Here is a 25,226-nt window from a genome sequence, read left to right as displayed (position 1 = left end):
TTATTATTGTTTATGTCTCATTTAGCTGATTGACCGAATCAATCTCTTCCTGATGCAGCTGCAGACACAGGAACCAAATGACTTTGAGGCGGTTGAGAGGTGAGTTGTTAAATGAGATCTCCATCTCCTTGCAAGGGTAATTGCCCATGCTGTTACACATCATGTACAGCAGGAACAGAGGCAACACTGTCGCAGTAATCAAACACTCAAGAATTCAACACCGCATCCCCCCAGGGTGTGAGTGTGTCCTAACCCCCCCCACCCCCTACTCCTGTTCCCCACCTGGAGGGTTGCCCAGGAGGATGTTTTAATCACTATGCTGTTTAGCCTGAGTAAGCAGATCTGGGGGAGTAGGTCATCAACCCACTCAGGCTGAATGACAACAGGACAACAGCACTTCCTCCTTCCTCTGCAACTTCCTGCTTCTCCCCGGCCCACTTCCTCTGCAGCTTCCTGCTTCTCCCTGGCCCACTTCCTCTGCAGCTTCCTGCTTCTCCCTGACCCACTTCCTCTGCAGCTTCCTGCTTCTCCCTGGCCCACTTCCTCTGCAGCTTCCTGCTTCTCCCTGACCCACTTCCTCTGCAGCTTCCTGCTTCTCCTTGGCCCACTTCCTCTGCAGCTTCCTGCTTCTCCCTGGCCCACTTCCTCTGCAGCTTCCTGCTTCTCCCTGGCCCACTTCCTGCTGTGCTATTTTGGTGCTGGACAGTGAGACCCCTCACACACCTGGGAGGTAAGAGGGATGCAGAAGGGATCTTTATCCTTGATTCATCCCTTAGACATTGTGCCATTTCTTGTAAAACCTTTTTTTTTATTTGGTGTGGCATATGAAACTCACCTTGGGGAATTCAGATGTAAGAAAATATGAGATGATTTTGGTTGTGACGTTTGTTGTTTTGGTACACCATCACATTAAGGTAAAGGATAGACATTTCTTTCAATGGGGACAAAAACAAAAACTGGAGAAACATTTAGTAGTTATACATTCTGTCGGTTCCTTGTTCCTTCAGTGTGAGATGTGTGTGGCCTGGCTACATTGTCAGAACAGTGTTGGGTGATTCTAGATCCTCCAGTGGAGCAGCCTTTACAAAATCCCCCCTGGCAGGGCGGGGAAGTCCTCCAGGAGCTGGGCTGGGTCCGGCAGGGCGGCTCTCAGTCGACCGTGGAACACCAGCACAGCTAGGACCACCGACCCCCCAAACAGGGTGAGCAGCCAGGGGTAGGAGAGGAGGCCCGAGGGGCTGGGGACTGGTTCTGGTTCTGCCCTGGTCCTGAAGGGCTGGGCCACCCGCTCCCACTGTGTGAGGATGGCCTTGCGTGCCCCGGCCCACTTCCCCGGCCCGGTCAGACGGTACTGGTATGGGGTGACGGGCCCCAGGAGAACCTCCAGACCCAGTCTGGGGTCAGTCAGCAACAGCTTGATCATGCTGGGACGCACCCCCACCTGTAGGGATGAAACAAACATCCCATAATGTTGACCCGCCGTAAAACGATACGCGTCAATGCTCCATCTTTCTTTTCCCACTGACCTCCGTAGCGATGGAGTCCAGGTATGAGATGAAGTCCACCTGGAGGGTAGCCTGTCTGGGGCAGGGGTATCTGGGGGACAGAGACAGACCCTGTTAGAGCGCCGAGCTAAAAGCGTCTTGTACTGAGTGAACCACCTCCTTTACTATTCATCCATTTACCCCTTCATGTTTCTCTTCCTCTCGGTCTCTATTGCAGCCAGCATTAGGCGCTTTGGAGGAAGCTTGTGCAGCCCTGAGATGAAAAAGAGAGGGGGATATAACCAGTAGAGCGTGACTGTGTATGTCTGTGTATTTATGTGTTTGTATGTGTGTCTATGTCTGTGTGTGTATGTGTGTGTCTGTGTGTCTGTTTGTGTGTATTGACCTGCTATGACCCGTGTAGCCCAGCGCGCCTGCATCTCCACCAGCGGCATGATGGGCCCTTTGGTCTGGAACAATCCCATGACGGCCAGCGTGGGGCGCTCCAGAGACGCGGGGAACACACGCCTGAGAACACGACGCAGGACAAGGAAACGGAAACCAACTGTCAAACAGAGATCCTGATCACATGACGTTCCAGGATATCCTCGTCTGCTCTCTGTTTAATAGCATGGAAGGAGCTTGAAAACCTGTGTTTTCATCCAGAGAGTCGTGTGTATATAGTTTGTGAGGGTCCTGTGGATGTCCAGCCTGATGACATCTGACCTGTAGAGGGTCAGCTCTCCTCCCGACCCCTGGAACAGAGACATGGGCAGGAAGGAGAAAGTTCCGCTGTAGCCGGTGCAGAACACCACCGCGTCGATGTTCTCCTCCGCGGTTCCGTCCTCAAACGTAACTCCGGAGCCTTGGAACCCCTGCAGGTTGGGCTTCATCACCAGCGCCCCCTGGAGGACACGTCCTGGAAGGTCGTCGTTGATCAGCGGCCTCCTGTCCAAGAGCCTGGGAGAGACAGGTGGGAGAGACAGGTAAGAGAGACAAGGAAGGAGAGAGAAAGCATTGGTGATGGAAGCACCAAATGATTGTATGGTGGCAGAACTGTGTCTGGTCTGTAGCTGTGTGTCTGCAGGGGAAGGCACCTGTGTCTGGTCTGTGTGTCTGCAGGGGAAGGCACCTGTGTGTGGGCTGCAGGCCGTACAGTCTGTGGTCGTATCTGTGGTTCAGGTCTCTCTCGGCGGCCCAGTTGACCAGAGCCCTGGGCAGGAGGAGGGTCAGCAGGGCGTTCTTCCTGGTAATGGCCGTCATGTCCAGTGGAAGACCATGGCTGGACATGCGACCCATCACCCAGGCTCCCTTTCGTGTGCTCAAGAACGTCTGAGGGGGGTGGGGATGAAATCTCATGAGCCGGATAAACAAGAAGTGTTGGTAGATGGTAAGATGGTTGTCAGCAGCAACATGGCGGCCAGATTTGAGATGGTTTCCCCTGACAGTCGGCCCTACCTTCTCTGCAGATCGGCTAATCTCCACGGCGATGTCTCCTCCAGAGTTTCCGATGCCAACCACCAGCACTCTCTTCCCTCGGAGGACGTGAGCGTCCTTGTACTCCCAGCTGTGACAGCACCTCCCTTGGAACGTGTCGTGGCCTGAAGGACAGCACAGAAACACACGTTTACACGCCACACGCATCCTCATCGACAAGACACGGAGCTTAGAGGAGTGCGGGGAACAAGCAGGGGGACCTGGGATGTCTTTGAGGGGGGAGATGGGGTGTGTGTAGTGGCCGGAACACACTAGAACACCGTCGAACACGTGTCTCTCCTCCTGCCCCTCGCTGTCTTCAATCACCACCTCCCACTTCCCAGAGTGAGGGAAGTCTGGCCTCTGACTCACACTCCGCACTGTGGTCTGTCAAAAACACACACACACACACACACACACACACAAGAAAACAAAGAATCACATAAAAACAAGCACACAGGAAAATGTAAGGAAACAAAGACACACACACACACAAACAAACACACAGAACACACATGCAGTACACACAAACACACTACATGAGGATCTGTCCAAACTGTTTGGATTCCAGCACCGAGAGAAAGGAGAGAGGGTTGACCTGGAAACGGATGTGTCGCAGGAGGTCAAAGTGCTCAGAGTAGAGCCTGAAGTACTGCAGCAACTGGGAGTGCTTCATGTAGTTGGGGTAGTGATCAGGCATGGGGAAGTCACTGAAGCACATCATCTCCTTGGAGGTGTTCACGACCAGGGAGCGATAGATGCTGGAGCGTTCTGGCTCGGCGCTCTCCTGTGGACACGGGGACAGGAACATCCGATCAGACACAGGGAGGCAAGACTTCGACGGTTATCGCTGGTCTTCTGTGATGTCATGATGATATATTCTATGGTGTCTGAACTCTCTGGGCCCTCAGAGATGCAGTTGTGATCCACTGAAGCAGTCTCCTGCCCGCTCCCCTCTCAGAGCTCACCTTGAACCTCCACAGCCCTCCGATGTCATCGCTGGACTCGAAGCACACAGGCTCCAGGCCCTCATCGAGACAGGACTTGATGCAGGTCAGACCTGAGCTCCCTCCTCCGATCACTGCAACGCGACGACTCATCCTGTCTGCCGGCCTATCTGCCTGCCTGTCTGTCTGTCTGTCTGTCAGCCTGTCAGCCTGTCAGTCTGTCAGTCTGTCTGTCTGTCAGTCTGTCAGCCTGCCTGCCTGCCTGCCTGCCAGCCTGTCTGTCTGTCTGTCTGTCTGTCTGGGTTAGCGGGAAGCTAAGGCTGCTGGATAGAAGACAGCCAGGGAGAGCACAAGGGAAGATCAGTCAGCCAGTCAGTCAGTTGAGCTATAAAAAACAAACATTGACCCAGTGAGACAAGGCAACTCACCAAACTGCATGGACATTGTTGTAATTGTTGATTTCAGAATACTAGTACTTCATTCCTAACTTGCTGATCCTGCCTGTTCTCAGCTCTTGCTTGGGGCTCGGCCTTGGCGTTGCCCGAGCTAGCTGGCGCTGACGTAGAAAATCCTGAAAACTAGCAGGAAGAAGCCTGTTGCGCAACTCTCAGTTTGCCTCGGGGGAGGATCTGCTGCCTCCTGGAGAGGAGGGGGAGTGTCTGTCTTGGATACTCTGATAGCAGCTAGACTCACTCACTGTGGTTAGATTAAGCATTGTTTTAGATTACAGAAGCATGTTTATTGATTATACATTGACAGAGGATGGATTTCCATTAACTATATTCCACATCAAGGGTTCAGGGGAGAGGAGGGAAAGGACAATCACCTTGCTTAACCCTTACTTTAGTATTCATTAACTAAAAGGTCTAAAAGCCTGCCACCTTTTGGCCACATGACAAAACTCTGCTGTTGCTCTGTAATTATGAACACTGGGGCATCACTAGGCATTGATGGAACATGCTACTGTGGTCGATTCTAGCTTCAGAAGAACAGCTGACTTGAAAGGTCTGTCTCTTCACAAACTGAAATGACTCAGATGTGCTGTTCAGGCAGAGGAAGAGCTTTTGCTATTAGAGCATGATTCAGGAGGTAAAACAACGGACACATCTTTACAGCAGGGCACACACGTTTATGATTAAAATGTTTTATTCATGATGAAAAAGGTTAAAGATGGTGAATCATACATATTCATAAGGTGAAGTGACAAAATTAGTCTCATACTCCACAATCGGCACTAACATAGACGCCAAGTTTATTGATATTCATGCCACAGTGGACAGAAGAAGCCATCATAAACTATATAATAATCGGATATAGGAGGTTTGGTGCTTTCTCTTAGATTCATGAAAACTGTCTGAGAGGCAGTAGAATGTGATGAGATAGAGGAAGGTTTGGGGTGAACTTGAGATCAAATCCTGCCTCTGCATCCTGTGGGTGGGTCTTCTCCTTGTCTGGACCGTGTCAGATGCTCGGTGGTCGGATGGTGTCGAGGAGGGAGGTGAGGTGGGAGGGGTGGTTGTGGTGGACGTAGTAGGCAGCACCTCCCCCGACCGCGGCCGTCAGACCGAGCTTGAACAGACGGCCTAGCCAGGAACTTTCCGGCTTATCCACCTGAGGGGTGAAAGGGGAAGTCAGTCAGAACTACCGATAACATTTTACATTTAGTCATTTAGCAGACGCTCTTATCCAGAGCGACTTACAGTAACTTCACCCTACATTTCCCCCGAGGCAAGTAGGGTGAAGTGCCTTGCCCAAGGACACAACGTCATTTCGCACGGCCGGGAATCAAACCGGCAAACTTCTAAATAATAGCCCGATTCCCTAACTGCTCAGCCATCTGACCCCCCCCCCCCCCCCCCGGATAACTGACCTGTCGGATCAAAACTGCGATGGACTCACCTGTCTGGTCTTCAGAGGCTGATACATGCGATCCCTCTGGGTAAAGATGGCCTTGCGAGCACCGTCCCACCTGCCAGGGCCCGTCAGGCGGTACTGGTAGGCGGACACGGGCCCCCACAGGATCTGCTTGAAGAGCGGGTAGTCTGTGAAGAACAGCCAGAGCAGGCTGGGTCTCACCCCCGCCTCACCAGCGATTTCATCCATGTAGGAGACGAAATCCACGTGCAGAGGAGTCAGCTTGGACAGAACGAAGCTGTCGGGAGGACAGGGAGATCAGATCATTACATTACATTTAGTCATTTAGCAGACGCTCTTATCCAGAGCGACTTACAGTAAGTACAGGGACATTCTCCCCGAGGCAAGTAGGGTGAAGTGCCTTGCCCAAGGACACAACGTCATTTTTTCACGGCTGGGAATCGAACCAACAACCATCTGATTAATAGCCCGACACCCTAACCGCTCAGCCACCTGACCACCAGATCAGAGGAGATTGTGTGGGGATAGGATAGATTGTGTGTGTTGACCTGCTATGACCCGTGTAGCCCAGCGCGCCTGCATCTCCACCAGCGGCATGATGGGCCCTTTGGTCTGGAACATTCCCATGACGGCCAGCGAGGGGCGCTAGGATAGATCGGATTAGTTGTCTTTGTAATCAAGCGTTCGTGTAGACTCACTTCTTGTTCATGTCTTTGGTGTCACTCTCAACCGACTTTAACATCGCCTGGCTAGACGGCAGTTTCTTGAGCCCTGTGGAACAAAAGCAAACAGAAAAGCTGAGAGGAAGTCAACAATGCTAACAATGCTAGCCAACAAGTCAACAATGCTAGCCAACAAGTCAACAATGCTAGCCAGCAAGTCAACAATGCTAGCCAGCAAGTCAACAATGCTAACAATGCTAGCCAACAAGTCAACAATGCTAGCCAACAAGTCAACAATGCTAGCCAGCAAGTCAACAATGCTAGCCAACAAGTCAACAATGCTAGCCAACAAGTCAACAATGCTAGCCAGCAAGTCAACAATGCTAGCCAACAAGTCAACAATGCTAGCCAGCAAGTCAACAATGCTAACAATGCTAGCCAGCAAGTCAACAATGCTAGCCAGCAAGTCAACAATGCTAGCCAGCAAGTCAACAATGCTAGCCAACAAGTCAACAATGCTAGCCAACAAGTCAACAATGCTAGCCAACAAGTCAACAATGCTAGCCAACAAGTCAACAATGCTAGCCAGCAAGCTAGCCAGTCAGCCAGCCGAACATCCAGCCTCAGGCTACCTTTGAAGATGCGTGCCACCCAGCGAGACTGCATCTCAGCCTGGGGCATGATGGCCCCCAGGGCGTGGATGAACCCCACCACGGCCAGGGTGTTGTGCTCCAGGGCAGGGGGAAACACGTGTTTGTACAGCGCCACCCGGTGGCCGGACATCTGCAACACCTCTCGCGGCAGGAAGGAGAAGTCGTAGTTGTATCCCGTGGCGAACACGACCATGTCCACCTGCGAAGAGTGAAACCCCTACGGGTTACCGACGACACAGCTGTACGTTCATAAGAGGAGAGGTTTCAGATGTCTCCATGACGGTTCGGACCTTCTCCACCACGCTCCCGTCTTCGAAGATGACGCTGGAGCCGACAAACTCCTTCACGTTGGGTTTGATCACCACGCTGCCCGCCAGGATCTTGTGAGGGAGCTCGTCGTTTATCACTGGGATCTGACTGAAGAGCCTAGGGAGGGGGGGAGGTAGGGGGGGAGGGAGGGGGGAGGGAGGGGGGAGGGAGGGAGGGGGAGGGCCAGATGTATCGCTGGATCAATAGGACCACAATGGGGGAGCGAGGAGGGTCAATGCAGGACAGCAGAGACATCGACCGCAACAGACAGGCAGACAGGCAGGCAGGCAGGCAGGCACAGACAGACACAGACATGCAGACAGACAGACAGACAGGCAGACAGGCAGGCACAGACAGACACAGGCAGACAGACAGACAGACAGGCAGACAGGCACAGACAGGCAGACAGGCAGGCAGATCCTCACCTGTGTTTGGGCTTGAGAGCGTACGTGGTGTGGTCATACATGGCGTTGAGCATCCTCTCTCCAAACCAGTTGAGGAAGCTCATTGGCAGCACCTGGAAGAGGATGTGGACGAACCTGGTGTTGTAGTTCATGTCCACGGGCAGCCCGTTGTCCGACACCTGGCGTAAGACCCAGGCTCCTCGACGGGTGCTCAGGTACACCTGGACATCCCAACAACAGTTTCCCATCACACCTCACCTTGTGGAACCCAGTTAAGTCACCTTGTGGAACCCAGTTAGTTCACCTTGTGGAACCCAGTTAAGTCACCTTGTGGAACCCAGTTAGTTCACCTTGTGGAACCCAGTTAGGTCACCTTGTGGAACCCAGTTAGATTACCTTGTGGAACTAAGACAGGTCTAACTAACTAGGTCAGAGAACGAAAATATTCTAATTTTCAGTAAAACATCTTTGGGGGGATTCTCACCTCACAAGTGAGATGTTTGTCTCACTCCAACTTGCGTGACAAAAAAACCAAACTTTTATTTTATAATCAGTGTGTGTTTATACAAGCACATACGATGAAGACCTCTGACCTGTTCTGCCACTCTGCTGGTCTCCACGGCGATGTCACTTCCTGAGTTTCCAATGCCAACGACCACCACCCTCTTGCCCTTCATGTCATCAGGCTCCTTGTAGTCCCAGCTGTGGCTGTACTTCCCCTCAAATGCCTCGATCCCTGCCACACACACACACACACACACACATTAGAGTTCCCATTTCCACAGTGCTGGACTTCTGGACATTCTTGGTTGGTCACAGTCGTGTGGTCAGGGTGGGTGTCGAGTCACCTGGGAACTCTCCGAGAGGCAGGTGCGGGGAGGTGTAGTGACCAGAGCAGACGATGACCGCGTCAAACACCTGCTTCTCCTCCACCCCCTCCCTGCTCGCCGTCACCACCTCCCACTGGCCTGAGCGGCTGAAGTCTGAAGTCTGCCTCACTCTCCGCACCGTGGTCTGCAACACACACACACACAACAGCAGGTCAGCCGACAGGGATGACACACACACACACAACAGCAGGTCAGCCGACAGGGATGACACACACACACACACAACAGCAAGTCAGCCGACATGGATGACACACACACACACACACACACACACACACAACAGCATGTCAGCCGAGAGGGCTGTTCACCAGCAGCGTCGCTGTCTCCTCGCTCGGTCTGTCTACCTGGAAACGGATGCGTTGCAGCAGTTTGAAGGTCTCTGCGTACAACCTGAAGTACTGCAGGATGCGTGAGTGGTGCATGTAGTTGGGGTAGTCTGCTGGGATGGGGAAGTCGCTGAAACAGATCATCTCCTTGGAGGTGTTGATGGTGAGGGAGCGGTAAATATTGGCCCTCTTGGGCTCGGAGACTTCCTGTTTGGGCGACAGAACGACACGGTGAGCACTAGCCACTGCTGTGACCATTACCGTGAGTACGGGTAAAAATTAATTCCGGCATCTTCACAAAAAATGAGAAAGACAACGTGGATTTCGGTGCAGAAATGACAACATCCAACCCTCCTCTACTCTGGAGATAGTGATCCACAGCCCTTACATTTGAGTTATTTAGCAGACGCTCTTATCCAGAGCGACTTACAGTAAGTACAGGGACATTCCCCTGAGGCAAGTAGGGTGAAGTGCCTTGCCCTAGGACACAACGTCATTTGCATGGCCGGAAATCGAACCGGCAACCTTCTGATTAATAGCCCGATTCCCTAACCGCTCAGCCATCTGATTCGCTACCTTGAACCTCCACAGCCCCCCGATGTCATCGCTGGACTCGAAGCACACAGGCTCCAGGCCCTCATCGAGACAGGACTTGATGCAGGCCAGACCAGAGGGTCCGGCCCCGATGACAGCCACTCTACGCACCATGCTGGATCTGAGGAGGAAGTGTTACCCTGGGATACGGGGATATGGACGCAAACACATGTTCAAACCAGACATACACCCTGGGAAACTGTTGTGGATTAAGAAGTTTGCTCTCCTCAGAAGGATTCTCAAAAATAGTCAAGGTGGCTTGATGGTTTATTCAGCACAACGTCGGTAGTACATGGAAGGTTTCAAAAAGCATTCACATTTCTCTGGACATCTCGTTATATAGACAGATATGAGGAACAATCCCCCGCCCTGCATGATTCTATTTCACAACCTTCTCGAAAGGTTTCTTCCCACAGTTTGGTCAAGGCCAACCTGCACATAACAGCCCCAAACATGCGTGCGCATCCCTTGGCTCCTAAAGTGTTGATGAACTCCTCTCTCCTCAAGAAACCCCCATCTAACCCCACTCCACATGTCCTAGTTTCTTCTCAAACCCCAGTTCACCCCAGATCTCAATTTCAACATCTCTCCTTCTCTGGCTTCTGCTCTATGTTTTTCTCCTCCAAAACAAGACCCCTATTGTACTGCTATTGAGACACTCGCACACACCACAGTCTCCCCTGACGCTGACTCACCCTGGCCCCTCTTTCTCCTCACCGTTCTGAGGAGCCTTGCCTTCCACTTTTCAGACATGACTCTGGGAATAGGGGGTGTTCTTAGTCCTCATGTTCTCATTTATAACTGATCACAGCTGCTTCACCTCTGGAACCCTACTAATTCACTGTCCAGCAGCCTTGTTGATTGTCTAGCAAGCCTTTGTTATATAACTCTTACTCATAACAACCTCACTATTTGAGATACACACACATCCCAATCTTAGGACTGCAAAGTAGCTGGACCCTGACCATCCCCTGGACGCCTGCCACCCTGCCCAATAATCAAGAAACCACGACAAAACGTACAAAAGTATTTATCTTGAGACCACGAGGAACTGGGTGATACTCACATGTCAAACACACAACAAGGAACTGACAAAGACTAAGCGAGGAAGGACCCAAAGAACACAGGGAACAAACATGAACTCAAGCTGGTGCAACGCAATTAAATATGTTGTTCTATTGACTACTTGAAACTGTTACCTGGATAAAATATTCATGTAGCAATGACATAATATGTATTACTTTTCTTTTGCAGAATAACAAATACTCACACCAGCAAAATAACGTGTAAAATCCCAGATCTCTTACAATGTTTAGTGTAGATATTTAAACCTAAAGATTTCAGAGTAGAATTGAGTTTTGAGGGAGTGTTACCTTAATCCTGACAGATGAAACTGAAGACTCAGTCACTCTGGGGACCAGGCTTATCTAAGATCCACCTTGTGGTTTAATCATCTCTAAATTCTATCAATCTGAGTTTGCGTCAGCCAAAAAGCTTGACAGTGTAACTTTTAGACATCCACTCAATTCCATCTCTCACACACACACACACGCTTAACCCTTAACTGACCTCAGGTCGAAATGTACCCTTTGGTATAGTCTTAACAAGTCCGGTGAGATTTTAACCCTTGTGCTGCCTTCGGGTCACATGACCCAAAGGTTCATAATGAACCATCGTTGTGTTTACCCAATTGTACCCAATACAAAAACAAATAAAAATAATTTTCTTTTAACCTTTGCAATGTGGGGGGTCTGAGACAGCCCGACGGTTAAAATAAAAATGCTTCACTTTGTTTTTTGTATGCGGTAAAGTTGTCGCAATACGACGGTGGGTAACAATGACTGATGGGTCAGAATGACCCGAAGATAACACAAGGGTTAAGTCACCGAAAGTCAGGCGCATCACTGATGACATTCCTCGTGTTTCGTGTCAATGAACCAATCAGCTATAGTGTTGCACTTCTCTCTAATGTAATCCATTTCTTCCCCTTACGTCCCCATGGCGAGATGAGCACCAGGACTGCAGTGTTGACCACTTGATTTCAGACGCATCATCTGGTAAATGGATGATAGAACACAGGACAACTCAGCACACGGGAACATTGATATAAAACTGTTGCGGTACTCCGGGAGAAGATGATTTACCAGTCATCTATGCTTATCGTAATCTTTAGTAAAACATTTACTTGATTAAAATCTTAAATCACAGAACCCACCAATGAAACAACTGTGGACGTTCTTCATTCATTATTTTTATTAAAAGATACCCCATGACAGTGTAATCATTCTAGAGTAAACCTCAGAAAAAAAACAGATACATGTGCTAACAGATACAAGCAACTCCAAAGAACGTGATTTGCAGTATTCCAATGACCATTTATTTACATATATTTGACACCACGATTAATATTAAGTGTTATACAATAGACACACAAGCTACTCTAAATTAATAGTTATTTTTTCAAGAGCACATAGCAGGTGATCATGAGAGGTGAAGCCATAATGGGTCAGCAGTGGTTGACTGTACAGAAGGCATGACTAGCTTGCAGGCACTGGCTGAACAACAGACCAGGTGCCTGAAACAGATCCACTTCACCGCTACACGGACGTTTGAAAAAGATTTACAGAGCCATAGTGACATGGTCGATGTTTTTCCGGCAATAAGTGACATTTGCCATATTGCTGAGCTCCAACCAAAGCCTTTTCCCTTTGGTCTTGTCTAATCTAGACAACAGGCTTCAACCAACTGAGTCTAACATACTACAGATAACATATTTTGTGTTTCATGCCAGTGAAACAATCAGTTATAGCGTTGTGGTGCACTTTGCTGTAATTTATTCACTCACTTGCCTGTGTGGTCGGTCAGACGACCACCAAGCTGATCTGAACAGTGTGATCTGGCGTATGGCTATAAGGAGTCCAGGAAGCCCATTGGTCCAATCAATGATTCAATCAGGGCTCAGACCCAGGATTATTGCAAATTGAAGAAACAGCATGGAGGCGGGCCCGGATACAGTCATGTGACGCATCTCGATACTTCCTTTGGAGTATCTGGTCAACACCCAGGGTCGGTAGAGCTTTGACACAAAAAACCCCTGCATGCCTTGACACACAAGCCTGGAGCTGACCTCAGGGCTTACGTTTAGGAGACAGTTCACAAACATCTACAGACATCTACAAGCCCGGGTTGCTACGGACGACGATGAATTTGGATCTGACCAATCAGAGGTGAGGGAGGCGGGGGCTGTTTGTGGGTGATGAAGTTGGGGGGGGGGGGGGGCAGCAGGATAGAAGCTACATCAAAAGTGCTGATTGGGACGACAGCGTCATATCCAAGTGATTTGAGAGAGGGGGGGGCAGAGAGGATGGGGGATGGAGAGCAGGGTGTAACCAGAAGGAGGGAGAGAGAGAGACAGAGAGACAGAGAGAGGGATAATAAGCTGCTCTTCCATATTTCATCAGAGTGGGGGAGTTTTGAGTGGGTGGCCTCTCTCTCTCTCTCCCCCCCCCTCTCTCTCTCTCTCTCCCCCCCCCCCCCTCTCTCTCTCTCTCCCCCCCTCTCTCTCTCTCTCTCCCCCCCCCCCCTCTCTCTCTCTCCCCCCCTCTCTCTCTCTCTCAGCTAGTGGGGTACTGCTGGGAGGGGGCGGAGACTTCAGGCGGGTATTTAAAGACACTGTTGACTGAATCACTAGATCTTACAACTTGAACCCTGAACAGGGGTCAGGAATTCACAAAAGTCGTCATGGTGACGTAGCTGAGGTTTACAGACCGGTTGAACATGGGAGAACATTAACGTGAGGACATGCAGGTTAAGTTAGACACACATTCACGGGAAGAAAAAGAAGAGCAGGCAGGTAGAGAAAGAGGGAGCTGACACATGCACACACAAAGTGGGCTCAAATTCACTGGCCTGTGACGCATTTCAAAACATCTAAAGCTACTCCCCTACACCTCATATCTCCTGCATGAGCTTAGTAGCACATTTCCCCCCACAAGTTCATTCCTGGGTTTATAACCTTGTTCCTCAACCCTGGTGTTGCATAAACGACCAGTCAGCCAGCGTCCAGGATGTTGTTCAGGGGGGCGGGGCTATGGGTTGTATGTGGAGGCGGAGTCATGGGTGATGTGTGTGTGTGTGGGGAGAGAGGGAGGCAGGCTCTGGTGAAACGAAAACAGCGCATGCCTCTGTCGTACCGGTAAAAACTTCAGCTGCTCTCATAGGTCGTCCTGCTTATGGGTCACCCACTTTAGCAAGCGCCAGCTCCTGAAAGCCTTCCCATACCATGATGAATAGTCTTCACTGTGGGGAAAAATAGACCACAAAGCTTAATTGAATCGAGTCTGAAGTAAACTATTACATGAATGGATCCTATAAGGTTTTTGGCCCTACAGACTCTGAAACTACTCTCCTAATTATCCAGCATGATATCATGACATCCCCCTCGGAGAAAAAGGGAAACTAGAAGAGCTCTTCTTCTCCTTAATACTCACTCACACACGCACACATTCTCTCTCTCTTTCTCTCTCTTGATTCATATCCCCAATTCTTTCCAAACATAAAAAGGATGAAACAGGGGAGAGAATGCTCTCGCCTCCCACGTAATCCTCTATAGCTCCCAGTGGGAAAGTATTGAGGGCGATGCCCCCCCCAGGCAACCATAACAAGCTCATACCCTTCTACCTACCCCCCCCCCCCACACACACACACACCCCCACACACACACCCCCACCCCCACACCCCCCCCCCCCACACACACACACACACACACCCCCACACACACACACCCCCACACACACACCCCCACCCCCACCCCCACACACACACACACACCAATGTATCTTCTATAGGCGCTAAATGCAATGGCGATGGCGTTCAGAGGAGAGTTTGTGCAGCAGTGTGTGATGTTGCATGGTTCCGGCTTATCATCTTCAGTCACTGTTCTCCGAGGGAGCATCTTTGATCTCTGATTGGTCGGTAGCGGCCTTCCTCTTCAGCAAACAGCGGCGAGTGACAGGACGCCGTCCGATGACAGCTAGGGGCCGGCCGCCACCCCATCCTCCAGCCCCCCCCCTCCCAGAATCCCCTGCAGGCCCAGCGGGGACAGCCAGAGCAGCTCCACCAGGTTGTACTGCCCGTAGCCCATGAGGAACCCAAACAGGACGTCGGTCACGTTGTGGCGCCCGAGCAGGACACGGCTGAACCCCACCAGGCCGGCCCACAGCACCACCAGCACCCGCAGCGGGGCGGCCAGCACCAGGTGAGCCAGCACGAAGCGCGCGCACATGGAGGCCCGCGTGGCGTGGCCCGAGGGGAAGGAGTAGCGGTCCACGGAGAAGGTGGCGAACATGTCCATGCGGTTGTGGGAGGGGCGTCGGCGACGCACCACGGCCTTGACCACGCCCACCAGGACCACGTCCAGCAGCAGGGCTGTGGAGAGGGGGGGGGGGCGGCACGGGGGTTAGAAACGCCAGAGCAACACACTTGACGACACACACATCTGTTTTTTCCCTGCGTAGATAAAAGACACGTTTGGAAGACAGTATGATGTGGCTGCTGGCGTGGGAACAGGCCCAGGCGGTGAGTCTGGGTCTGAGTCTGGGTCTTTGTGATGACATACACCACAGAGCACCACTTGCTTGGCACACACTGGAACACCCACCAACTCCACAGGCACACAAACACGTTTGGTTCTAACGCCCGCCTACGCCCTCACACAGGTGATGAGGAGCAGCCTTTGAAGTGAGGAGAGAATGAGAGAGAGAGAGAGAGAGAGAGAGAGAGAGAGAGAGAGAGAGAGAGAGAGAGAGCTGCAGTACTTCCATCCCAGTGGTGGTATTATACTACACTGTAATGGATCAGCTGGCATTGGCTCTCCTCTCCACCCTTCTCTTCTCCTCTCCCCTGCACCCTTCTCCTCTCCCCTGCACCCTTCTCCTCTCCTCTCCCCTGCACCCTTCTCCTCTCCCCTGCACCCTTCTCCTCTCCCCTGCACCCTTCTCCTCTCCCCTGCACCCTTCTCCTCTCCCCTGCACCCTTCTCCTCTCCCCTGCACCCTTCTCCTCTCCCCTGCACCCTTCTCCTCTCCCCTGCACCCCTCTCCTCTCCCTCTGAAACACAGCTGGCCTAGCTTCACATAGCTTCAAACAGATTATCTGATCTACAGGACTGCCAAACTAGCCTGTCCTTATGAATAGGAGAATAAAGACTAGAGACCTGAAAAGCAGTCAGGGATATTTAATGCAGCTATTGTATGTTGCAGCTATTATATGTTGTTTGGAATATGCATTAGCATATTCAAGCAACGGCCTGTATTTACAGTTCAAACTGCACAGTATCCACATCCTTTTATGATGCACAATAATAACTGCAAACTTCACGGATGGACAATTCAACTCAGTCTGACCACTCAGTCCAGGCCTGGCCTACAACCTTCACTGGTGTGGTCTTGGTTGCTGTGGCTACCGGTGACCAGGAGCCAAGCTCCCCTGTCCTACTCTGCTTCGGACTCGCTGCAACAGATGACACTCTCTCTCTCTGTGTCTGTTGTCTCTTGATAAAACTGGAGTGTGTGTGTTACACGCTGTATCGACCAGCTGTGATCAGACTGCATTGGTAGCCCCTCCTTCTTCATGCACCAAAAGGAAACCGTGAGAGCGAAGCCTGGTTGATGTGACGTGATCCAGGTGTTGAACACGACCTCTTTAACGAGCGTGCTGGGGGAGGAGCTGGGGTCCCCCTTAAACGTCACAGGCCAAGCTCTCCATCAACCCTGACCCATGTGGTGAATCCCACCATCTAAACTCTGCACCTTTTGTGCATTCGCGATGACGTCATGCGCGGCAACGATGGACGTGTATATTGATGTGTGGAACAACAGGACACACAGATACCTTTGCCTGTGTTCTGTGTCGTGTCTAGCCTAAGTGTATAGGTCAGAGCGCTAAAGGCTGTGGTTGCTGTCGTCACCTCAGGCAGCCCGTCGGCAGGACAGAGGCAGAGATGGACACGCGTCTGGAGGGTGGGGGACTGGAAACACAGGAAGTGAAGATGACAGATAAGCCTCTGTTGTGAAATGGAGCTAGCGCCACAGCAGTGAAGGGGGAGGGAGGGAGACAGAGAGAGAGCAGCCAGTGAAGGGAGAGGTGAAGTGTGTTTTACTATAAAAGGTAAGGAAGATGAGGGAGGTGGAGGCATGAATATTTGGGACAAAGAGGCTGTAACAAGCAGCCTGTGCATCTCAGTGGTCTCTCTCCCTCTCTCTCTACTCCATCTAAACTGATTTCATGACACTGGCTAGGTGAAAGCGGAGCGCTATAAATGCCGTCTCTGTTGTGAGGCAGAGGGAATTAAGCAGTTCTCTCACGTCAGTGCAGCAGGAAGAATGAGAGAACTGGACAAAGACCGGGAGATGCACTGGCCGCTCAAAACCAACAATATTAAAGACGTGGTTACCCATAAGCAGGTTGAGCATCACTTCTTGCCCAGCGGGACTGTCGCTTTTGTAGAGGCAGTATCCGGTCCCAATCAGCCAAGGAATACCGTGTCCCGAGATCTCTATCAGTTTCATCAACGGACGAACACTGCCCCACGACGATTCCTCGCAGGCACACACTCCCAGCCGCTTCGAGAGCCACAGGTCGATAGCTAGAAGGGAGCTCAGGGCAATCCCGACGAAAGACGGATTGAGCCGCATACAGTCCTCTTCTGGCATACCTTGAGCTCCGGTTGAAGATGTTGAAGAACCGGAGCCACGGCGCCGGGTAGGGCTTTCTGACGCCCGGAGACGAGCTGTGGCTGGGTCTGAGCCCTGACGCGGAAGGAGGTTAGGCGGAGGTGTTCGGTTAAGCGACATGAATTCGTAGCGCCCATTAGTACTACTCAAAGGGCTTCCACCGCTTCGACCGGCATTTTTTGCTTTCGGAGACGGCATTTTATTATTTTTTTGTTAGGACGGGTTGGTGTAATCCAAATCGGTTGCAGTAAGACGTTGTCAGTGATATAAGTAAATTATGTCGTTCTCCCTACCGCATCGCTTTACAGGTGACAAACGCTGTCACGTCGGAGACCGCTGCTTCAAGCAACGCCATCTTTGATGTTCGCAGCGCAAAGCACAGTGGGAAGCTGCTCCGCTGACAGTCTGCTGGGGAAGATCACGTGACGGAGAGTGAAGCTAGAGGGGGAAGCGCGAGGGGAATGTTGAGTAATAAAAACGGCAGGTTATTGAAACCAGGAAGAAAGAAAAAAAACTGTAATCGTTTTTTTGTTCAACAAACATTTCAATTTAACCATTAAGCAGGCTATTCATCCACCTTGCAAAATGCGATAAGGGCACTATTTAGCATAGTTGTAGGCTAATTACCCCTAAAAACTTTAACGAGTTCACTGAACCATAGCTTGCCTAGGCTACTTTACTCAACTAAAATTTAAAACTGATGTTGAGGCCAAATTACTCGTCAGTCACCTGTATTTAATGTAAAATGTATGTATATGTAATATTCCTTGGTTGATTACGTAACAGCTCCTCCCCCGCGCACGTCCGTTTAAAACGCCACCAAAATTCGGTGTTTTCTCTGTGCTCTCGCCTTTGCTTTGGTGAATCGCGAGGGAGAGAGGACTGCAACCATGCCCGGAATCCTTCTGGGGGACGTGCTCCCAAACTTTGAAGCCAACACAACCGTCGGCAAAATCAAATTTCATGACTTCCTAGGAACCTCGTGAGTGCACCTGAACTTGAATCTCAACCGACGTCTTTAATCTGTATCGAATGTATTTTGCAACATCAAATTGATTTAAAGCAGCGCTAGCCTACCGGAGTATAAACTCTACCGCTGCAACCAAATCATAGCCTACAGACTGGACCGTGTAGTTTCCTACTAGAAATCGATAATTAAGCCCACATCATTGAATTTAACATTGTAGATGCTCATGCGACCCCTTGTGGTTAAACGACACGTGCAATCAAATGTAAAGTAGGACGGAATCCAAATGGTATTTAGGCTATCCTAATTGTGGACTACCAATTACCGATAAACTGAATTCGCAGTCCCATACGGGTACCCATGTATTTGACCGAAGGTCTTAGGATAATCTTTCCTCAATGCAGCGTGCACCTTGGGATATGCGCATGGAGGGGTTTCTTTGTTTTTGTTACATTACGTTACATTGGCACTAAAACATGCTATTGAATCGGCTTGCTTTTCAGTTGGGTTGTGAAAGCAACGGAAGAACAAGGATAGCTTTGTTTAAAACCGCTGATCTGTTTGTGTCTTTGTGCGTTCGTGTATGCGTTTCTGTTTTGTGTGTTTGAAAAGTTACACATTTTCCCCTAGACTACTTGGCGCCTAGAACCACAACGTAGTATTTTAATTGACCCTCAGAGAGAGAGACTGGGATGGAGAGGGAGAGATGGAGGGTTACATGCAGAACAAACACCATACAGGCTTTAGTTGGACAAAGGCACGTCTGGTTATTTGTGTAACAGCACTTCCAAAAGGGTCAGTTGTAAAAGTTCAGTAAGATATGATGGCATACTTGAAGTCTCCAACCCCGTGTTCATTGGTCATGTGGTAGGAATAAAATGGGCCCTAGTTGGGAGAGGTTAGCTTTATCTCTTGCAATGTATAACTCATTGCAGCTCAGGGAATGTGCGATGCATCTGTTTCCTGCTCCAGGCTGAGTAATGTTGCAGACCCACAGTTCCTCTTCCAGACCCTGTGGCTAATTGAGACTGAGGCCGTATCCTCACTCAGGATCAGGTGGTGTTCTCGCTTCTGTTGGTTTCTCCCTTCCCTGGGAGGGGTGGGAGGGGTGGTGGTGTCTTGTATGGCTCAGAACATCCCTGTCACGCACCAATTACTGTTGGAGAAGAGTCTGAATTTTGTTTTTACGTGAAAGGAACAGAAATCCGACAGTAATGCAGAGTATCTTTCAGAGCACATTTATGAAATGGCACAATAACACAATCCTGTTAGTGCAGCATGAGGTCAGTGGGTCTAGCAACCTATTGTTTCAACTTGTTTGGCTTGTCCTAGTTTGATACAGCTCGACAGGGAGGGCCTTTCTACGCAGCCTGGTCTCTGAAACACAAGTTGTCATGGTTCATCACCCTGTTGTTGTAACGGGAGGTCCACAGAGAGTGGACCAAACACTTTTGTTATCAGCTACTGTTCTGTCATGGCTGTTTAGCTTCCTCTTCTGTTGCAACACCTGTCTCTGTGGCGTTCGTCCAGGTAACGTGATTCTTCCAAGCGCTTCTGATCGTCCTGGTTACAGACCTCCAGAGGGGGGAGATGAGACATGCAGACTTGGTGAGACCAGATGCATCATGGGAGCTGTGTCCTTCCTTCCCTGGTGACTGATGAGGCTTGTTGCAACACGGAGCTCCTGCTGTCTAACAGGCGAGGGATGTCAGACAGCCGCATGTGTTTCAGATTGAGCCGACCGGAGGGCTGAATGCGTGTCCGTGTCTCTGGCCTCCCGTCCCACGCTCCTGCGCCCCGGTGTGTTCGCTTCTGCAGCTGCAGGCGCTCCCAGACTGCAGCTGTTTCGTTCCCAGGGATTTCTGTTGAGGCATTTCCTCCACTGAGACTCACTATTCAGTCCTCCTCTCCCTCCTTCACTCACCCAATCCCTCCCCCCCTAATCATTCTATGCACTAATCTTCTCCTTTTGTCTCCCTTTCTCTTCATTCCTCTTCTACTCCTCCCAGATGGGGCATCCTGTTCTCTCACCCCCGGGACTTCACCCCTGTGTGCACCACCGAGCTGGCCTGCGCAGCCAAGATCAGCGACCAGTTTAAGAAGCGCGACGTGAAGATGATCGCCCTCTCCATCGACAGCGTTGAGGACCACCGCACTTGGAGCGAGGTCCTATGCGTGCACACACACGCACACGCAATCCCCTCTTGAGCAGATGCCACTTCATCCCAAAAGCTATAAGTTATCTGCTCTCTCGCCCCCTGCAGGAGGGATGATATAAGGGCAGTGGCTCTAGTGGCCAGTCACGAGGTAGACTCCCTAAAACACACTAGGCACGCGGTGCTATCTCATTGGCTGCAGCTAGGTTGCTTGGTTACGGCAGCCACCCCCTCCAGGCTTGGTTTCTACAACTCAGCCAAAGTCCCAGGCCTTGTGTGATTGGACAACCCGTCCCCCCCCCCCCCCCCCCCCTCGAGTTCAAAACCAGCTATCTGGGAAATCGACTTCTGTCCTTGAGTCTAGATTTGGAATTCATGAGCTGCAGTAAAATCTACTGGAAAACTACTGCAGCACTCCTTCTGAACTTTTTCCTCTTAGCTTCATCTCCACATGTAATTCAACACACACACACACACACACACACACAGTCTGCCCCCCAGGACAGGAAACAAAGGCCGCTTCCCACAAAAGGTGCTGCTTCCTCGGTCTCTGTTGCTGTAGCTGTTGACCGGGCAGGCATCCCTCCCCCAGCTCTGTCGCCCTCTACAGTTACGCCATCTGCAGTCTCACCTCCCACCCCCACCCATGGGGAAGGTTCTGGGAAAGTGCTTAGTCATGGTTCTGCCTGTGTGGCTCCCTGGACCTGCTGTAGGTCAGAGAGAACTGCACTTGGTGCCTCTCAACCAGAAGTCCTGCTGAGAGCAGAGCTACTTGTTAAACGGAGGGAAAAGGATAATCTTGTCTTGTCAGTGTTCATAGTCACCCCCCCCCCTCATTTGACTGTGAATGCAAACAAATCAAATCAAAATCAAATTTATTTGTATAGCCCTTTTTACACGCAAGCATGTCACAGAGGGCTTCACATATGCCCATAGAACTGCCCCTCAACCAACCTAAACCCTCAAGGAAGACAAGGAAAAACTCCCAACACTGACCAGGAACTGCTTCATAAACTGTATTTAGTCATTTAACAGACACTCTTATCCATTTACTGTGGAGCCAATGTCAGGATCCTGTCTAGAACGGGTTTTCAAACCTTTTTGGGCCAGGGACCCCTTACAGGGGAGAACATTTTCCAAAGACCCCCCCCCCCCCACAGAATCGTAACACCCATTCAGCATGCCCTTTGTGCTCTTAAATGGACACACTATTCTTGTTTTATTGGCGCAAATGTTCCCCATCTGTAGAGTATTATCTTATTTCACTTTTTATTGATACTGCACAATTTTATAATTTATGGAAAATGATTTCACGGACCCCCTGGCTATGGTTCGCGGACCCCACTTTGAGAACCACTGGTCCAGAGGATCCAAAGATGCCCTGCCCTGTGAGGGACAGTACTGGGGATAAACACTGACTCGTACCATCAACCCCTCTCCTCTTCTCCTGTGTTTAGGATGTGATGGCGTTCCACGCCAACAAGGCTGGCACCCCTCTGCCCTTCCCCATCATCGCTGACGACAAGCGAGAGCTGTCTGTGCTGCTGGGCATGCTGGACCCTGACGAGCTGGACAAGGATGGGCTCCCCCTCACTGCCCGCTGTGTGAGTCTCTCTCACACACCTCACAGCCCGCTGTGTGTCTCTCTCACACACCTCACAGCCCGCTGTGTGTCTCTCTCACACACACACCTCACAGCCCGCTGTGAGCCTCTCTCTCACACACCTCACTGCCCGCTGTGTGTGTGTCCCTCTCCCTCTCTCACACACGCCGCACACGCACACACGCACCTCACAGCCCGCTGTGAGTGTCTCTCACACACACGCATACCTCACTGTTTGTAGTGAGTAACCTCTCCTCTGGCCCTGCCCCCAGGTGTTTGTGATTGGCCCGGACAAGAAGCTGAAGCTGTCCATCCTCTACCCCGCCACGACGGGACGCAACTTTGACGAGATCCTCCGGGCCATCGACTCTCTGCAGCTGACCGCCCAGAAGAAGGTTGCCACACCCGTCGACTGGAAGGTACACACACACACACACACTCACTCACAGTGGTGCTAGTTAACAAGCTGTGCTTGATGTTTCTGGTAATTAATCTGTCTCTCCTTCTCTCCCCTCTCTCCCTCAGCCCGGTGACAAGGTCATGGTCATCCCCTCCCTGTCAGACGCTGAAGCCGCCTCCCTCTTCCCCAACGGTGTGACCACCAAAGAGGTGCCTTCTGGGAAGAAATACCTGCGCTACACTCAGCCCTGAGGAAGACGGTAGTGATGTCACTTCCTCCACACGGTCCCGTTTGGGGCCCTGTCAACGTAGCCTAAGGGGGGGGACCCTGTCATTTCCTGGTTTTAGTTCTCAGTCCTGATAGGTGCATTCTTCTCCTGGTTGTCCAGATGCATCCAGGTAGCATGTACTGTAGGAGGTCTAGATTCGCTAACCATGACATTGTCTGTGTACAGTGCCTTAACTTTACTTCAATAAAAACCTTCATACAAGGCTGTTTAACTACGGTGTTGGAACATTTATTACAGTTGAGATTTGGCAAACTTTGTTCAACGCGACACGCATGGTGCCTATAGAAAGTACCTCAAGTAAGCAGTGGTGATTTAGCGTTGCTGTAACTGAAGGAGGGAATGGAGAAACATCGGTATTTAACCTTTGTATCATGTGCGGGTTATCAGTGGGTAGAGGTTGGCCTCTGGGATAAGTGTCAAAGGCAAACCTTTAGCTGATAAGCCCATTTACCGTCAATGGCGTGTTCTCATGCACTGCCATATTCTGCCAGCAGGGGGCAGCACACTGCCATTCATGGGATAAAGCACCCAACAGAACTAGCAGCAAGAGATTGAATTTTGAGGACTCGGGCTACTTAATACTTGTGTGAATGCTGATCAGAAAGTTATTTAGGTTGGCATGTGTGCCCCGGGGGGGTAGTTTACCGTGAGTGTTGCATGTGAGACGAGGCTGCCCTGGATGACTGCTTGTCACCTGAACATCAGTTACTGTTACAGCAAGAAAAACCAGCCTGTAAGACGAGCAGAAACTGAAGCCACGCTCAGGGTGTCGCTTACGCCTATAGTTCTTTAAACCCTCTGAGGTTTGTTTAGCACGCACACACATTCACACGCACACACATTCACACACACACGCACACATGTGGCCTGGAATTTCTTGGTGGAATTTCAAGGTCAGAGATGGAAGAAGGGGATTCCCTCTGTTGTGATGGACAAACTTTGGAGAGGGAGGGGGACGGGGGGTGAGGAATGTGTGGAACGCCTTTGAGCACACAGATGTCACCCCCACCACAAGCCCCCCCCCCCCCCTTCTCCACCCCCCTCCAGGCTAGGGATCAGGGTCAAATATAATTTGTTTTCAAGTCGTGAGATTTGCACCCACCAAGGGCAATCCGTATTCAATACTGAATACGGATCGCCGGTTACCTGGGGGGATTTAAAGCTTCTTACCTTGCATGTCCAGTAGGTGGCACTAGTGCTACAGCCCCCCCCACACCCACACATCACAAACCAAACTGGTGTTGAGACGCACTGTAGAAATGGTTGAACAAGTTACAAACAATTCCTAGCTTTTCTTTTTAAGGATATGGAGAACTGATGTGTAGAGAGCCTGTTCTGTCACAGGAAGCGTGATAGTCCTACCACCCCCTCTGCCTAAACACACTCGCACACACACACACACACACACGCATGCACACACACACTACAGGAGGGCAGCAGGAGAGCTGGTCTAAACAAGCTCTTCAAGAAACGGAGAGAATGTTTATATTTTTGCAGCATCTCCAGTCAGAAGAGAACTGACAGACCACTAGCCCTCACATTTCTCACATTTTTTTTTACTCAAACAGTGTCTGTGTTTGGAAGAGACCCTGGCATACTCACTCAGCCACACACACAAACACACACACACACACACACACACTCACACAAACACTGTGCATGGATCAAATGCATTTCTGAAATACCAGCCTGCAATGTTGAGTGTGAGAGTATGTGAAGCACTCAGTGTCAGACACTGGCTTAATCTGACTGAACACTCTACCCCCTCTCCCTTCCTCTCCTCCTCTACCCTCCTCTCCCCCCCCTCCCCTCGCCTCCTCTACCCTCCTCTCCTCTACCCCCTCTCCCTTCCTTTCCTCTCCTCCTCTCCTCTCCCCCCCCCTCTCCTCCTCTCCTCTCCTCTGCTCTACCCTCCTCTCCTCTACCCCCTCTCCCTTCCTCTCCTCTCCTCTCCCCCCCTCTCCCCCTCCTCTCCTGTCCTCTCCCCCCTCTCCCCTCCCCTCCTCTCCTCTCTCTCATGCATACATGTACAAACACATAAGGATTGAAATTACTTCCAAGTCTTGGTAACTAACAAGATTTGTGTGTGAGTGTGTGTGTGTGTGAGTGTGTGTGTGCAGACTGGGTGGTTGTTCCCGTTCGGTGTACCAGGCATTGGCTTCATCACCTAATGCTGCCTGTGACCTGCAGGTTAACAAGCCAGAGACCAGAGAGGCAAAACAACATGCCACTCCACTCACCCACACACACACGCACACACACACACACACTGATAGTGGAGACAAATGGTCTGCTTCACTCACACTGCCCTGATGCTTTCCAGACTCTGTCCCACCCGCATCGCCTGGCTCTCTTCCCCCCCCCCCCCCACACACACACACACATTCTCCCCATCACAAACCATCACCTCCACCCTTCTACTTCCCCCCTCCAGACCCCTCCCCCAGTGGTCTCTCCCC

The 25,226-nt window shown here is 50.9% G+C and overlaps 3 protein-coding genes across 3 annotated transcripts; 1 reads left to right on the top strand and 2 right to left on the bottom strand.

Moving 5' to 3' along the window:
• Positions 1-273: 273 nt before the first annotated feature.
• On the bottom strand, positions 274-9,984 carry LOC134010810 (uncharacterized). The gene is made up of 20 exons (XM_062450093.1): positions 9,603-9,984; positions 9,045-9,233; positions 8,659-8,824; positions 8,404-8,546; positions 7,832-8,031; positions 7,388-7,523; positions 7,077-7,296; positions 6,481-6,553; positions 5,807-6,059; positions 5,372-5,518; positions 3,929-4,114; positions 3,559-3,747; positions 3,182-3,347; positions 2,943-3,085; positions 2,617-2,816; positions 2,211-2,444; positions 1,891-2,012; positions 1,686-1,758; positions 1,527-1,596; positions 274-1,441 (listed from the first exon to the last, which is right to left on the bottom strand). The coding sequence occupies exons 1-20, from the start codon at positions 9,732-9,734 to the stop codon at positions 1,082-1,084; spliced, it is 3,402 nt and encodes a 1,133-aa protein (XP_062306077.1). The 5' UTR covers positions 9,735-9,984; the 3' UTR covers positions 274-1,081.
• A 4,653-nt stretch (positions 9,985-14,637) lies between these two features.
• Positions 14,638-17,784, bottom strand: plpp6 (phospholipid phosphatase 6). Its single transcript, XM_062450512.1, has 2 exons — positions 17,073-17,784; positions 14,638-15,047 (listed from the first exon to the last, which is right to left on the bottom strand). The coding sequence occupies exons 1-2, from the start codon at positions 17,548-17,550 to the stop codon at positions 14,653-14,655; spliced, it is 873 nt and encodes a 290-aa protein (XP_062306496.1). The 5' UTR covers positions 17,551-17,784; the 3' UTR covers positions 14,638-14,652.
• A 381-nt stretch (positions 17,785-18,165) lies between these two features.
• prdx6 (peroxiredoxin 6) lies at positions 18,166-22,978 on the top strand. Its single transcript, XM_062450513.1, has 5 exons — positions 18,166-18,334; positions 20,329-20,485; positions 21,933-22,079; positions 22,351-22,497; positions 22,604-22,978. Exons 1-5 carry the CDS (start codon positions 18,243-18,245, stop codon positions 22,727-22,729), a joined length of 669 nt encoding a protein of 222 aa, XP_062306497.1. The 5' UTR covers positions 18,166-18,242; the 3' UTR covers positions 22,730-22,978.
• The last annotated feature ends 2,248 nt before the right edge of the window (positions 22,979-25,226 follow it).

This window comes from Osmerus eperlanus, chromosome 24, assembly GCF_963692335.1.
Source record: "Osmerus eperlanus chromosome 24, fOsmEpe2.1, whole genome shotgun sequence".
Classification (NCBI taxonomy): domain Eukaryota; kingdom Metazoa; phylum Chordata; class Actinopteri; order Osmeriformes; family Osmeridae; genus Osmerus; species Osmerus eperlanus.
This window is presented reverse-complemented; position numbering and strand designations above follow the sequence as displayed.

Bases quoted from the DNA above. Each gene is read 5' to 3' on its own strand.
- LOC134010810 (XM_062450093.1), bottom strand. From the start codon at position 9,734: ATGGTGCGTAGAGTGGCTGTCATCGGGGCCGGACCCTCTGGTCTGGCC. The intron at 8,547-8,658 runs GTGACTCGACAC...TGTGTGTGGCAG, and splicing joins GCCTCTCGGAGAGTTCCCAG to GGATCGAGGCATTTGAGGGG. The intron at 8,032-8,403 runs GTCAGAGGTCTT...TGGGATGTCCAG, and splicing joins CCAGCAGAGTGGCAGAACAG to GTGTACCTGAGCACCCGTCG.
- plpp6 (XM_062450512.1), bottom strand. From the start codon at position 17,550: ATGCCGTCTCCGAAAGCAAAAAATGCCGGTCGAAGCGGTGGAAGCCCT. The intron at 15,048-17,072 runs GTAACCACGTCT...CCCTCTCCACAG, and splicing joins GATGCTCAACCTGCTTATGG to CCCTGCTGCTGGACGTGGTC.
- prdx6 (XM_062450513.1), top strand. From the start codon at position 18,243: ATGCCCGGAATCCTTCTGGGGGACGTGCTCCCAAACTTTGAAGCCAAC. The intron at 18,335-20,328 runs GTGAGTGCACCT...TACTCCTCCCAG, and splicing joins CATGACTTCCTAGGAACCTC to ATGGGGCATCCTGTTCTCTC. The intron at 22,080-22,350 runs GTGAGTCTCTCT...CCCTGCCCCCAG, and splicing joins TCCCCCTCACTGCCCGCTGT to GTGTTTGTGATTGGCCCGGA.